Source organism: Seriola aureovittata, chromosome 22 (assembly GCF_021018895.1).
Source record: "Seriola aureovittata isolate HTS-2021-v1 ecotype China chromosome 22, ASM2101889v1, whole genome shotgun sequence".
In the NCBI taxonomy this organism is placed as follows: Eukaryota; Metazoa; Chordata; class Actinopteri; order Carangiformes; family Carangidae; genus Seriola; species Seriola aureovittata.
In genome coordinates, this window is record NC_079385.1 from 12,641,300 (window position 1) to 12,656,158 (window position 14,859).

The 14,859-nt window shown below is 40.7% G+C and overlaps 1 protein-coding gene across 1 annotated transcript in view; it reads right to left on the reverse strand.

Moving 5' to 3' along the window:
* The window catches only part of plxna4 (plexin A4), a 241,531-nt gene that overhangs the window by 34,892 nt on the left and 191,780 nt on the right, over window positions 1-14,859 (reverse strand). The window contains exons 12-21 of the mRNA XM_056367398.1: window positions 13,619-13,809; window positions 9,966-10,117; window positions 8,579-8,702; window positions 7,207-7,343; window positions 6,487-6,654; window positions 6,078-6,171; window positions 3,814-4,053; window positions 3,389-3,535; window positions 2,297-2,531; window positions 1,666-1,808 (exon numbers count right to left, since the gene is read on the reverse strand). Coding sequence (XP_056223373.1) covers window positions 1,666-1,808; window positions 2,297-2,531; window positions 3,389-3,535; window positions 3,814-4,053; window positions 6,078-6,171; window positions 6,487-6,654; window positions 7,207-7,343; window positions 8,579-8,702; window positions 9,966-10,117; window positions 13,619-13,809 — 1,631 coding nt within the window. The remainder of the gene's footprint in view (window positions 1-1,665; window positions 1,809-2,296; window positions 2,532-3,388; window positions 3,536-3,813; window positions 4,054-6,077; window positions 6,172-6,486; window positions 6,655-7,206; window positions 7,344-8,578; window positions 8,703-9,965; window positions 10,118-13,618; window positions 13,810-14,859) is intronic.

The window sequence follows — 14,859 nt, forward strand, 5'->3', positions numbered from 1 at the left end:
TTTTAGCACTTGCTTTTTTTGTCCATGTGCAGTATGTGAGTGTGTGAATACAGGCACACATGGAAATCTGGGAAAACTCTGAACCGTGTGTGTACATGTTCATGTTTTCAGCCTTCTTTTGTATAAACCCCAATGTACAGTGAACATTTTATGTGTTCAAGACCCGACAAATATATTGTGCAGTACAATAACACAGTATGTTTTAACTTGTCTCTTAGGATTATAGAGAGACAGTGCATAAAAACAGAAAAATGACCTGACCTACACACAATCTCCATGGGAACCCTTTAATATTTGAGTTGACAGGTGGAGCAGTAAAATGACAAGGACTGCTGAAACTGAATTGTTTCCGTAAAGATCAAGAGGGAAGTGGGAAATATAATAGCAGGAAAAAAAATCATACAAAAGCAGAAAGCAAAATGGGATTCTGTGTAAAGTGAAATCGTTGGGAAAATAGAGGGAAAGGAAGTGATTTTGACTGCTAAGAATAAACCTCAACGGTTACAAGGAACAAATAAAATGTCAAAAGGCAGACTCTAGTGAGCTGACACATGCCAGACTATATTTTAATATCTTTCTGTATGTAATTCTCACTTTAACTGAGTGCCTAGGAAGTTAAATATTTCATCACTGAGTAAACTTCCCATGGATTCACTAAACCTAGACAGACTTTCCATCACCTGTGCTATTTCTAACCGTCTCCAGCTACACAGTCAAAAACTTGACTTTAAATTCTCCGACACATCAATAACAATTAAGCAGCTATCACCCGCCTAAGACAAGCCTGCTGCTTTCTTCATTAGGCTCCTATTCCACATTATACTCCTCATACAGTTAGACATTTATACCAATTAAAACATAATTAATATTGCTTATTACTGGGAAATTTTCATCAGGGATAGAGTGGCCAAGCCTGAGGGCAGTGAAATGGGGGTCCATCATTCTTTTAATGGAACAAGACGACCTGCTCAATTACGGCTGTCTATCAATGTCACCACGAGGGATAAATGACTGATAAATTATTTTTTTTCTTTTGCTTTTCTCCCTCTGATTGAATTTTAATTTGTTTTTGAGGTGGAGAGAGAAAACGGTGCAGCATCTCATATCCTTAGTTATTAATGAGAGTGTGCTCCTGATTTGAGGGCTGCCTTGTTTGTTTTTGAAAAAGTGTGGTGGTCGGTCGTCAAAGGGATTTTGTTTACCAGACAGCAACACAAACAACATCGGCGTCAATTTCACCTACTGTGACCCACCACAATGTTAATTTGCTCATTTTACATTTCATTCAAATAAGGCTAATTGCATTGCGATTGTAATTTGATTGAGACTGAAGAACAGGTACACACACGCTAGTGCTATTTACACTATTAAAAACACAATGTAGTAGGGAACATAACTCTTATATCTGTCCCCACACAACTGATGGACTTCCTATTTGGGGGAAATGCTGTAAATATCTGTCCTCAAGCATGTTGGTGCAGAACCTGAATTTAAATCCTTACGTAAAAAGATCTCCACACTCATACACCTGCAGAATGTAAGCCATTTCAACAGAGCACTGTTTTCTCAAACTACAAGGTGTCCCTTCACTTAAAAAAGAAACTGACCAAATAGGGAACTTGTTTTGTAATGAAATTTGAATATCTGTGAGATGCTCTACCATACCTCCAGGTCTCTCAGTACAGGATGTTCCTCGATGCCTGGGAAGAGGACCCTCATGGTGTAGGTCCTGTAATCCAAGAAAGGGATTCCTGCACCATCCAGATCACTGGTCAGCTCATGGATGTCTGTCTGGAGCTCTGCAAAAGCTGATGGATGAAACACATACACAAACTACTTATTTTTTATCTTTTTTTTTTTTTTTTTACATATATCAAAATAATTAGCTTATGATAGTATTTTTATGCACCTATAATCTCAAATAGATAATAAGTTAACCTGCCTCAGTTAGATACTCATTTAATCAGTTTCTTATACATATAAATATAAAAAGATGGCCATAGTGGCAGCACTGGATGCTAGCAAAACTTAATAACATAAAACTGTTTGCCACATCAATTTATTCATCATTACTCTGCAAATGCCACTTTTATTTTTGTCATACTTGATTAGCTTCACACAAACATAATCAACTGTTAGAATTATTAACAGAGTTATAAATAGAAAAGACAAAGATGGTGACATTTGACATTTTGATCTGAACGAAGCAGAGTAAATAAATAATTCAAAAGGTTCACAACATTTCCAAGGTATAAAACCGGATCTATCCTACTGTACATCAGCACCAGCCTCTTACCCTCTTTGCACTCCAGAGCCACACGTGACTCCAGGTTGTCCATCTGCATTTGCAGCCTCTTCAAGGTCAGGTCACTCTCACGAGACTTGCGCTTGTAGGCAATGAGCACCACCACGATGAAGAGGATGAGCAGGGCTCCGGCTGCAGCAATGCCAATGATTGCAGTGCTGCTGAGCGGGCTGTCAGATGTGATGTGGACCACACCTGGGGAAAACTCGATACCACCCACACGTGCCTTGTGATAATGAAAGATAAAGAGGCAGATTATAACTACTGCATGCATGTACTACACATAAATGCACCATTTACTTCCTTGAAATGTTTTCATAGAGAAGGGCCATATGTTAGTATCTCGTGTGGATACTTAAAAGATGAGACAAGTAGTTGAGTGTACCAGAGCTACAGTCAGAGAGCAGCTTCATTCAAATATCACTTCAGCAATAACACTTGGAAAATGTTCAATAATTTGACTCTTGGAGAGGGAGAAGTAAGCAGCGATCAAACACAGAAGGAAGTACGGTATTCTTCAAGGAAAAACATATTTCGTCTGGGAATCACTTTCAGGTCTTTAAAACATTTCTTTGTCTTCAAAATAAAGATCAAAGCTCAGGCAGACAGACATATCGATTTGCCATTTCAGAGTGTAAACACTTCTGTTTATTTGTGCATCTACTAATTGTTTTACAGTAATGTGTCCATCTCTTTCTATGACGCTGCATACAGGTGGTAACATCAGGAAGGGCTTTATTCAAAGTGGGCCCTCTTAAAACCACAAATGGAATCTTTATTGAGTTTGCTGGGGCCCTAATTCCTCTTATTGAAGGCTTATTTGTTTGTCTTTTGTCTGCTTGTGGGCAGTAACAGGAACCACACAGCTGATTGGATTAGAGCTGTAGTCTGTCTGGAAATGGACGAGGAGATAGATAGAAAACAACAGAAGGAATGTTCGTCTGTCTGTCAAACTGCCAGTCAATTTGTAGGTCTGCCTGCCTTCTCAACCATAGCCAGCCTATCTGTCGGGTTTGTGTGTGTGTGTGTGTGTGTGTGTGTGTGTGTGTGTGTCTCGTCTTTGTGGATCACTGTATCACTCACCAGGACCTTGTGTCGACCCGTCAGGTTGGGGGACTCACAGAGCAGCTGGGTCTCTGACACCGTTAACATGCAGGGTTTCTCTCCAATCAGAACTGTGTAGTTCAGCTTTCCATTCCCACTGTTGGTTGGTGGAAGGAAGTTCCGCCCCTGCAGGAGAGAAGTCATGCATGATTAGTGATTGTTGTGTCAAAGGGAGGGGTTAGAGGTCAAAGAAGACATCTATACTGATCATACTGCAGAATTACATGAATGACCTGCAATTATTGAACAAAGTGATAGATATGACACGGGTATGAATATGATCAGTACAGGCAGAGCACACTATATAAATCATATAGTATCATCATGATACAATTCCACAAACATCCAAAAATAATAACACTAGATCGTAAGTAAATATGGATGGATGATATCGATCCTCCTACCTTTAGAATGATAGGTGACCCAGGTTTAAGCTCCAGCACCCCAGACACACTGAGTGCTTCAAATTCAGGATTGGGGTAGTAGATAAAATTGGTGGTGTTGAGTGCCATCAGAGCCTGCACGTCGTCCAGTTTGAAGCCAAACTCGTTGGGTCGTTCAGGCACCTCTTGGTGTCTGGCCAGGCTGATGGGCAGCTCTGGGGCTTGACACAGCATGGATGTAGGACTGAGTACCTGGCACAACTGAGAGAAGAAACACTCATGAATGAGCATATCCTCTGCAAATAAAGTGGAATGTTTAGTGGAAGAAAAAAAATAAACAATACATTTATAGAGAAATATGTATCATTCACATCACTTTTCATGGATGGATCTCAATATACTTCATTCCCAAACTTATGACAAAGTTCCCTATTACCTCATTTGCCTCCTTGTAACTCAACCTCTATCACACTGGATCTTGAAAATGCACCAACTTTACCACATGCCAAGTCATCGCATCAACAGTCATTAATGTGAATCTTTTGAGTCACCGATTTACATTTCACTAAGCCATCGGATCGGAGACTCAATTCAAACTAGGAGCTCCTCTATTTCAGAAAGTGCAAAGACAACCTGTTGGAGTGTTTTCCTCAAAGAAAGCCCTAAAATGAGGTGCAGTTAGAGAGCCGGTGCAGTCTCACCACAATCAGGCTTTGATGAGTGAAGATTCAGGAGTGATAACTGGGTCTTACCCTTCCTTCATTTCTAGAAAGACACCCCCACCCTCTCATCACTTCTTTATCCCCTGCCCCAGTATTCCTCCCTGTGATCTTCTCTTCTGTCAGTGACACACTCATTCACTCACTCATTTTTCTCCATACCACTTTCCCACTCAATTACACTGTCTCATTCATTTTTTGTGTCTTGTCTCACTCTTGTTTTTTATTCTTTGTCATAGCCATGGTCTCTCATTTGACATGTGATGTGATTTAAATTCTTTAAATTTGTTCTTTTTTCACATCTCAAAGTCAGCTTTGTAAACAAGGACAGATTGTCCGATTGGTCATTGTCATGTCACACGCCCTTCAATATCCCTCTAACGTCTCCATTCCTCTCTATCTGTCAGGGCATTGACAAATCAACCACTTGCATGGGTTTTATTCAAGACATTTCTGTCTCATTCACAGCCATTTCACATTTCCACAGTAACCCCTGCCATGCAGCCACTCAAACTATTGCCTGTCAGTCTAATTGGCTCCCAGAACATCAAACTTGACAAATCCAGCAAGGCCTTCAGGACATCACTGACATGTATCCTGTACTGCTGCTGCAGGAAGGAACGTGATTGTAAACAATATAAAAAAAAAAAAGAAAAAAAGAAAAATCCCTCCGCCTGTCCCTCCTGCAACAATGTTGTTTGAAATCGCTTGGATTTTTTTTTTTTCTGTTTCATCTCAGTTTCCCTCTCACTCAGTGTAAAAACGCAGCTACGTAAGAAAGAGGTGGGCAGATTAACTAATGGTACATTTTATTTATGTTGGTTAAAAGTACATGCTGAAAGTAAAGTCCATTAAAGGGACATGTGAGCACAGATGTTAAACGTAGTGCAAGCTCATGGTCAAATAGACCGTGAAGATAGCATTACTACCTTTTGTTACTCCCTCTTCTTTCAATCAGATCACAGAGATCCTTGTATGGCTTTATCTACCCTCCCTTGGGTAAAAGGGTGAATAGACGATAAAAGAATTGGATAAGGGCCAATCTCTGTGGTTTGTAGTTCAGTGTCAAAAAGTCCCTATTGTTAAAAAGGTATGAAGAGGAATTACATCATTCTCTTGTAATTCAACTGCAACCTGTTGATTTTGACTATGCCCTTTCTGTGTTTTTCCTTCACCCATTTACCTAGAAGTGGCATTGAGGAATTTAGTCATGCTCTAGAAAAAAAAAAAAAAGACTGACATTTACAATGGCTGACTTCCCTCGCTATCAAGGCATAGTAGGTATTTAGAAACACTGGTGGTGGTGCAGTTAGTTCATCCTGTTCATTTAATTCAGTCAGTCAGTGTACATTATTTTGACTGCTGCACCAAAACAAAACACGTATTAAACAAATTTCCAAATATTGAAATCTCATACATATACAATACACAACAACATAAAACATAAGTACATACAAACATAAATACATACAAACAAAAAAAAACTACAAAGAAAATAATTTTACCAAAAATAAACCACAAGGCAGTTGGTTTTACTATCACATTGTTTGTGTTGTTATTACTTACATTGAGTGTCTCATGGCCATTGTATTTGGCTCTGATGAGTGGTGTCTGAATGATGTCCAGGTTAGTTCCTGTCACTGTCACTGGGGTGTGTCCACTGTGAGAGAGAAAAATGATTGACAACAAGGTTAAAAGAATACTTCAGATTATTAAGGTGATATGAATTACTCACTGGGAGTGATATTGATGTATGGACATTAGATCAGACTGCTGAGGCAACATTTTGATTTTTTTTGTGAATTGGCCTTATTTGCTGGTCATTTTTGTCATTCTTTCTGACAAGCGCCTGCTCTGGTGGTTTTATCTCCATCCACAGGATCCATAGAATCCCTCACTATCTGATACCAGCTGAGTAACATGCAACCTGTTGTCAAAAAAGTTAGCTAATCCCAAATGTTCCCTTCTACCATACCTGTAGATGCTCCACTCAGGCTCTATCTTGGTGATGGTGGGATCCTCCACATATTCAAAGCGCAGGTCTCTCTGGAGATGAGCTCTGTCTATGCTCACAGACACAGACACATTTCCGTAGCCGTGCAGGGAAGCATGGGTTCGGCAGGTGAGCCACTGGCCACCCCTCCTAAAGTCATGATAGGATGAAACATTAGTGTGCAAGTGATATGTCAGCGTTACTATATATGAGCCCTATTGAACAATATATTACGTTGTGTAGTCACTCAGGAGTCATCTCCCTAGTTGTTATCACTGTTGATGCAGACTACTAAATGGTTCAAAAACCAATAATAATCTAATATTTAAGGTGGCTGAATGGTTGGTTAAGTGAACATGGATAGAGAGTTTATTGACTGAACTTTGAATTGTGCATTGATCAGTGTTAAATGGTGGATTACAGTAATACTATGTATTTTCCCAATGATTTATACATTAAGAAAATGTCACTTCTAATTCAGTACAAAATTAAAGCTTTTCAAGCAAAAAATTTACGTCATGATAGATCCCAGGATATTTAATCAATGTTTCAGTTTATGTGGGGAAAAAAAATTATCTAGGGAAGATGAGCAGTCAGAGAAGTTTACTCTCTGTAGTTTGACTAACACTGCCTTTGACTGAGCTGTTAATGGACTGTTGGAGTGTGAGTGGCATGGGTAGTTCTGACTTGTTCCCCACTAACCTGAGATAAGTGCATGGCTGGTCCTTAAACATGATTGACACATTGCTCCCAGCATCAAGGTGGCTGCCGGTGATGTTGACAATGGTTCCTCCAGAGACTGGCCCTCTGCTGGGCTTGAGGTTGATAATCCTCGGGATCTGGAGAAAGGGCAGGGTCAAAAGTCAAAGTGAATCAAAGTAGCAAAATAAATGATGCATATCAGTGAAATACTTAAATGCACAAGTGAACAGGTAATAAATAAAACAGGTGGAAAATGTGAAGGACTCCGCACAGTTTTGTATGCAAACAGTTGTGTTTACATTGTTCATTTGTTTTAATTTACTACATACAGTATATACATGCAATATACAATGAATTCTCTTTATTCTTAGCCCACTCATACATCCTTATTAAACATAAACACCCTTTCTACCATAGTAATGAGAAAATGATTTCTAAAATCAGAGCTTGAGACACACATGAGTGAACCTACTCCTATATCATTAGACTATCAGTTTGTTTTCAGAAAATGTGGGCTCCAGAAAAAAGAAATCTACTGAATGAGCATTCTCAGCTAAAAAGGCCTCTGGGTGTTGATGTAAACGTGAACTGACTAATCCCACTTACATACACTATACTGTGGTGGAAATCTTTCAAATTCAATTGATACAGCAGCAGCTAATGTAGTCCACTGGAAGCTGAAGCTAAAGTAAATCTGCCTCCAGTTCATTTCAGCCTTCTCATAATCTCATCTCCAGCCCACTGTGTAGTGTGACATCTAGACCTAACATCATATAATCCTCTACAAGGACCCCATTGAGAAATAAACCTTGGCCAGCACCCATTAATGGATGGCAGTAAAAATGATAACACTGCATAAAACGAGTACATAATGGCAACAACTGCAAATTTATTTCCGACTATGTGAGTGTGTGTGTGTGAGTAATGCTGCTTAATTGTGTGTAGAGTGAGAACTGGACGAACCATGAACAAGTGTGTTATGATTTTGTTTTTATGTCTTCACTGTAGAATTTATTTTTTATAACCATCAGTGTTTCTTCCTCGTTCTGGTCTCATTAGTGACTGAAAGTCATGTCTCACTGCTGACACATGCATGAGATAAATGCTGAGAGGGAGACCAGCCCTTGGTGAGAACCACACCATGTTGATCACAGCCACGTACACAGTACAAGGAAACCGACATGTACATACAGAATTAACACAGCAGGTGAGAAAATGCATTGAGTGACATATGCAGTGTGGTTGCTTTCCTGCAAAGAGGCAAAGCACTTTTCAATAATTCCATCACCTAAAGAGTTTTAACCATCAGAAACCTTTTTAAATGTAAAAATTTTACGTTTATACAAAAAGAAAGAAAAAAATAGAAACTCACCACAAAGTAGTAGTACTTGGAGGAATTTGCTGTGAATTCTGCTATGCATTCTCCAACTCCCACACAGACCTGCACATGCCCAGTATACTGGCTCTTCTCTGCTTTACCCATCTCACACACAATCCTGGAAACACAGATTGGCATTATTGTAGGACACTTAAGAAAAAACACATGGATGGGAATATACAGACACACCCAAATGTATATGCCATACACAAAAATGCATATGCAGCAATCCCTGGAAAACCCTGCTGCAGTTCGCCTTGCCAGCCAGTGCAGAGCAGATTACTTAAGAAGAATGGATCTCAACCTATGTTAAAACGTCAATAAAATAATGTATTATTTGGCAGTGGCTTTACCTGCCGAGCTCTGCCAACTTGTGGGAGAAAAAGGAAAAAGTCTCTATCCTTTTACATATGACCTCAAATACAGCTACCTCTTCTGCTGGGTCAGCGTTTGCTTAGAAAGTGCTGGCACACAACTTACTTTCTTAGCAGAAGCAGCACTGGGTCTGTTGATAAGCCAACTTTAAACTAGTTTAAAATAATTTGATAAACGCCACCTGTAAGGAACCAAAGCCCTGGATTAAACTCAAATGTCAACTAAATGTAGCCTCCCAAACTTTCTAGAATGATTATGGGGCCGTGTGTGTTTGTTTGCGTGTATGTGCCGCTATGAAATATGAAAGCCTGAGCTGTTCTGTGTTGCTCTCAGCAGTACACATACAAGTCTATTGTACTGTATGTGCACTGCTGTGACTGAACGTTAAATCGAACGCCATTTTCTGCTTGTCTAGGGATCGGTCCAATTCAGCATTAGTTCACTGCTTATGTTGTAGCCTCTTACTCACTCTTTTTCTCTATTGCTGCCTCACGCTCACAGACACACATGCACATAAACATCCTGAGGTGAGTACTCTGACTCATGATCAGTTGGTCTGGCTGAATAGTTATATCTCTGTCATGTGGCCAGCACAGGTAACACGGTGTTGCGTCTGTGTGTAACTCAAGTGTCGTGTGACGTGTTCAGCTGTGGGTCAAAGTGCTTTCAATGGGATTACGGCAAAACCAGAAACAATATGGTGAATTCATCATTTATTTTTGCTGCTGTTTTAAATGTAGTTTGACTGCTCCCTGCGGCTCTAGTTCAGCTGGAAAATACTATATTCGTTCATATTGGTTGACAGAATAGTAAATTATTATGCAGCAAAGAGCATTACAACTTGTAATTATCACTATATATGCTATTTATAGCTACTATAAACTGGCTGCTGCTGCTTACTGCTCTGCAGGGATGTAAGTTGAGAATGACATGGTGCGAATGTGCTATTTACTACTTAGTGCTGCCGGTGTTTTAGAATCAGTCATCAATATAAAAAGTGACTTACTGTTCAGCAGGGATGTAGCCCTCACGTATAGGAGTGCAATCCACTCCAGCCACCTTCACGTTATCCTGAATCTCTCTGAACTCCAGTCCCAGGTTCTCACCACGGATGGTCACAAGCGTGCCGCCCTCCCTGGGACCCCGCAGAGGGGTGATCTGTTGAAATTCAAATGTAGACTGATGATTTTGGAGATGTGCTTTGGTTTGTTTTCCTAAACAAAAAGCATTAGTACATTGCACAACACATTTTACATGCAACATAAAGTGTGAATGGGCAGAAGAAGGTGGGAGGTGGGTAAAACCTAAATCAGTATCATATTTCGATGTGTAAATTGTAGATGAGTAAATGTAATAAAAGTAAAGGTGTGATATTAATGACACCTCCCGATTTGTTTCGCCCTTCTTGCATTTTGTGCCGTCATCTTTATTTAATGAAATTAGCATGTCAAACAATTCAGAGTGTAAGGTATATCCACAGCAGTGCCAGTACATTCATGTTATACAGTGGTGTTATCATGAGTGAGTTTATTCAAGTAGTGGCTAAGTAGGAATGACTGTTTACTGGTGTCTGATTATAAACTCCTACTCAAACATATTTTAGCCAAAATGATGGCTTCCCAAATGGTGTGAGATGAACAGTGTTAGCGGCCAGTCAGACTGCAGTATTTCTAGTTAGTGTTTTGGTTCTTGTCTAACCACTGTATTGACAAAGGCTCTCCTCAATAGCAATCATCAGGTGTAGAAGGACAAAAGGGTGAAGAACGATAGCTATTTATTATAATTCATTTTTTCCAAACGCTTTCAGGATGAGTGTTAAGTGTTTCTGTTACACGTTATGTAACTCTCAGAAAAGGGTGGGGGATGGGAGAGACGGCTGCAGAATAGAGACCATAAACGACAAAATAATAGCTACAGTGACAGCTTAGGGGTCGAGACTCAGGGTCAGGGGACTGTCATTTCTCAATCCTGCATTCAATGAAATCCGCAACAATCTATTACATAAGATTAACTTAAAACCTGGCATTAGGTGACATCTTTGCAGTAATCAGTGTCCTTTGATTTATCAGTAACATCTCTCACTGTTGATGAGGAGGTTCCAACATCCATCAACACTTTACTCACACAATTACTTTTTGGCCACTGAGTGTGTGCATACACATCATCAGGCCGGCCCAGATGGATGGATGTTTGAGACAGACACAGAATCGTCTGTCCCTATCTGTCTCTGCCAAATAGAAGTCCTCCATGCTGCAGGCAGGGGCCCAGCTTTAATGATGCTGTGTCACCATTCCCCTGAAAAATAGTTATCCAAAGGATTTTCACTAAGGCTGAGACTCTCATTGTTTTACTGTTCAGTTTATACTTGGCTGCATGACCCCCTGTGGTGTTCACAGGTAGAGTGCCGAGCGAGTGTCTCTGTGGCCTTATCTCATGGCTTGAAGCTCTTGTATTCTGTAATGTGATAATCGTTATGTTACGACTACATGTGCATCAAAAGATTTTAATTTGACTATTTGATTATTTTTCAAAGAAGTGAATTGAAACAAACTAGTAGTTGGTCTTGAAAGGAACTAACCAATCGAACGACGGAGGCAAGCTCAAGCTAGGTCATGCACAACACAAGTCCTGTGGCTGTCATGTGGGAGATATCGTTATCGTATGGTTGAATGTCTGATTAATAAAGCTCCCTGCTGATGTCTTAATGAAAAAAAAGAGCCTCCTGGGGATGAGGCTACAATACATGCAATTAAAAAGATTGCGCACAATGCATCGTGGCTCACCACTTATTAGCAAATATTGAGGATGGAGGGGGAGAAAGACTTAAAGAGAAATCGCGAAGTAGAAGAATGGGGTGAAAGAATGAAAGAGAGAGAGTGAGAGACGCAATGAGGCGTTGATTAGATTTGTGACTTTGACAAGATAATTGACGGTTGGGTAGAGGCAAACACTTAATCACTTCTCCCTCTCTCGCCCTTTCTTTTTCCATCTTTCTATGTGAGTCTCTCCCCCTCATATTGTTGACGGGAGATGTCATTATAATGAAGCGTATTAGAATGCATTAGGGCCCTGGTCGTCTTGGAAAAGTCCTCACTCCTCACCCGCTGACAGTTTTTATGGGGGACGTGAGAAGGCTGCAATATGTCCCTGCTGCAGCCTCAGGCATGTAAGGAGAAATACAGGGCCCATCTCCAGGAATAAATCCACTGTTCAGGCTGAAGACAAACACTGCAGTAGAGGAATAATAGAGTGCAACTGACTGATCCAGAGTCTTTTATAAGCAGAACGCGGGACAAAATATCATCATCTTTTCATCACCTTCCTCAAGAGCAGATTTGAGTTTGCCTAGATAAGAATAATCGAAATCGTTTAGGTTATCAATGAGAATAGAAAGTCAGGTAAGTCCACTGTTTTGAAGATGTCTATTTCCTTGAAATCCAAAGATTCCACACTTTGGTCCTCTCCCGTCTGACTCCCCTCCTTTCCCTACTTAAAAAGATCAGGGTCATGTTGTAAGGTCACAAGAATCTATCAGATTTATGGTGCTGCTTTCGCTGAATCTCCACCAAGGTCAACCACTTATCTGTATGCTGGTTCACCTACGATGCCACAGGGAGAAGAAACCAGAGAAGGGATTACTCTTTCATTCCTGTATCCCTCTTCCCTCTCTCTGTCCAAACCCATCACTCCGCAGGACACCGAAGGGGATTCCCTCCTCTTTTTTATTCACGCTTTGCTTCATCCCTTCAGCTTTAGTCAGTCACCATCTGCTCCTAACACTCCTCCTTGGGAAAAGCTTGCAGAGGGGACCCTTACATCCATCACTGGGAAAAGGGGAGGGGGTAAGTTTGGGGTCTTCTTCCACCCCTTTAGCCTGTTGTGACTATTCTGGCTCAATCTACCCATATGTCACCACACCTCTCTTTCAAGTGAACCCAATCCATCCTACTCTCTCTTTATCTGGCCATCTTTCCATCCATCCATTTCCTTTGTATTTGTCTTATCCTTCATCTCACCTTATCCCTTCTGCTATTGCCCCTTTTATATGTCTTGCACAAGTCAAGGCTATTTGCCTCACACTGTGTTAATGGTTTTCAGGAGCATGCTGGGTTAAACGGGGGTTTACATGCACATCTGTGCAGAGTTGATTGATAACTAGCAAAAGTGAGGATGATCTGTCTCTCTTTAGGCTTTACATGGACTATCTGAATGTTAGGATACTGAAAGTAAGGGAGGAGTTAATTTCCATCAAAGATAGCAACTGTCCAACTTACTTTTTTGAGAAAAGACATCTAAAATGCCTATTTTCATGATTGTGATTCTAAAATATCATTATCACTGAAACTTTTTGAAGAGTGAGATGTGTATCCTCACTGTAAAAAGGTGTAAAATAAATGTATTGATCTTGCTGTCAGACTGAATAGCTGGTGGTGACTCAGCCTCTGCCATTATGTTGAAATGATCAGCTGCTGAGTGGGCTATGAGTATGTTACCATCTGTACCATCTGTAATTAAGGTATTTATGTATGTATATGTATAAGAACCTACATTAATGTTGGCATTGCTTTGCCCATGTTGGTGCTTACGTGTTAAGTATGTACTGTATTCGTGGACGCACGCCAACACTGATGCATGTGTCTCCTGGTATGTGTGTCTCACCTGTGTGATCCGCGGGTGGGTGCACTTGCTGTTGATGCCGTTGTGCTCCAGCCACTGGTTCTCAGGATGGGGGCAGTGTTGCTTGAGGGTGCAGCGGTTCTCTCCTTTACACCAGACACACCCAAACAGCGGGTCTGCCTTCAGACACAAACCACAGCTTCCTCGCTGGGCGTCACATTTGTACAGATGGACTGTGCAGGAGGGAGGAAAGAAAGGGGCGGATGATGGAAGAAGGTAATGGAAGAGGGAGGAAGAGTAGAAAACCAGAGTGAGCAACCTTTGTACAAATGATTACAGCACTGCAAAGGCATGTGAAATTATTTTGGGAAAAAGCCTCTAAATGATGGACAAACACACACAACAAACTACAATTTGGGTTGTTTACTCATATCGCTCAATGTCTGTCAGCTGTTGTTTGAATATGCAAACAACAAACTCGACATTCTGAGAGAGACATTTGCTGATATCTTTGTCTCATTATCTCTCCATCTATCATCACCTCTATATACTCCCTCTCTCTCTGAGGTTCCTACACTGCTGCCTCTCGCCTCTGCGAACCCACCACACGTTTAACATATCATCTCCATGGCAACGGACCGACCATTTTCTTTTTAATTGTGATAAGAGGTATGTGTGATCTGTCCATCAAGTGATGCCCTGGGATCTGCTTCCTCCACAGGCAAACAAAGGAAGGAGGAGGATAGGGGATGACTCTAGTTTAAGCATCCTCCCCTCTGTCTCCAACTTTTGTTGCTTCTTTGGTTTTACACTTGTGCTCGGGGATATGTTTTGTACACTGTATCTGACTCAGGCACACAACTGCAAACACACACAAACACACACAACTTTGCCTTACAGCACAGTGTCATGTTGGCATATCATCCACATTTTAACAATTTGCTTCTTACGCCTGACTCCACTGCCTTTGGTTAAAATGAGCTGTTTTCCTGTCAGAGAACTACAACCCCCAGCATGCTGCTGTTTCTCTATCCCAGCATGGTACACTCACACTGGTGGATCGCCAGTGGCCAAACTGAATCAAGCTCAGCAGCTGAATGCTGAGTGCTTAAAAATTGAGCACTAAGCTGTCATTCCACATATACAGTGAGTAGATGGAGAGTTAGATAGAAAAGAAAGGGAAAGGCAGAGAAATAAATCTTATAGCTATAGCTGTTGCTGTGCCAGGAATAATAAGCTATCTTTGCTTAGTTAGAATCAGAATTTTAATTTTAGTTTTCATT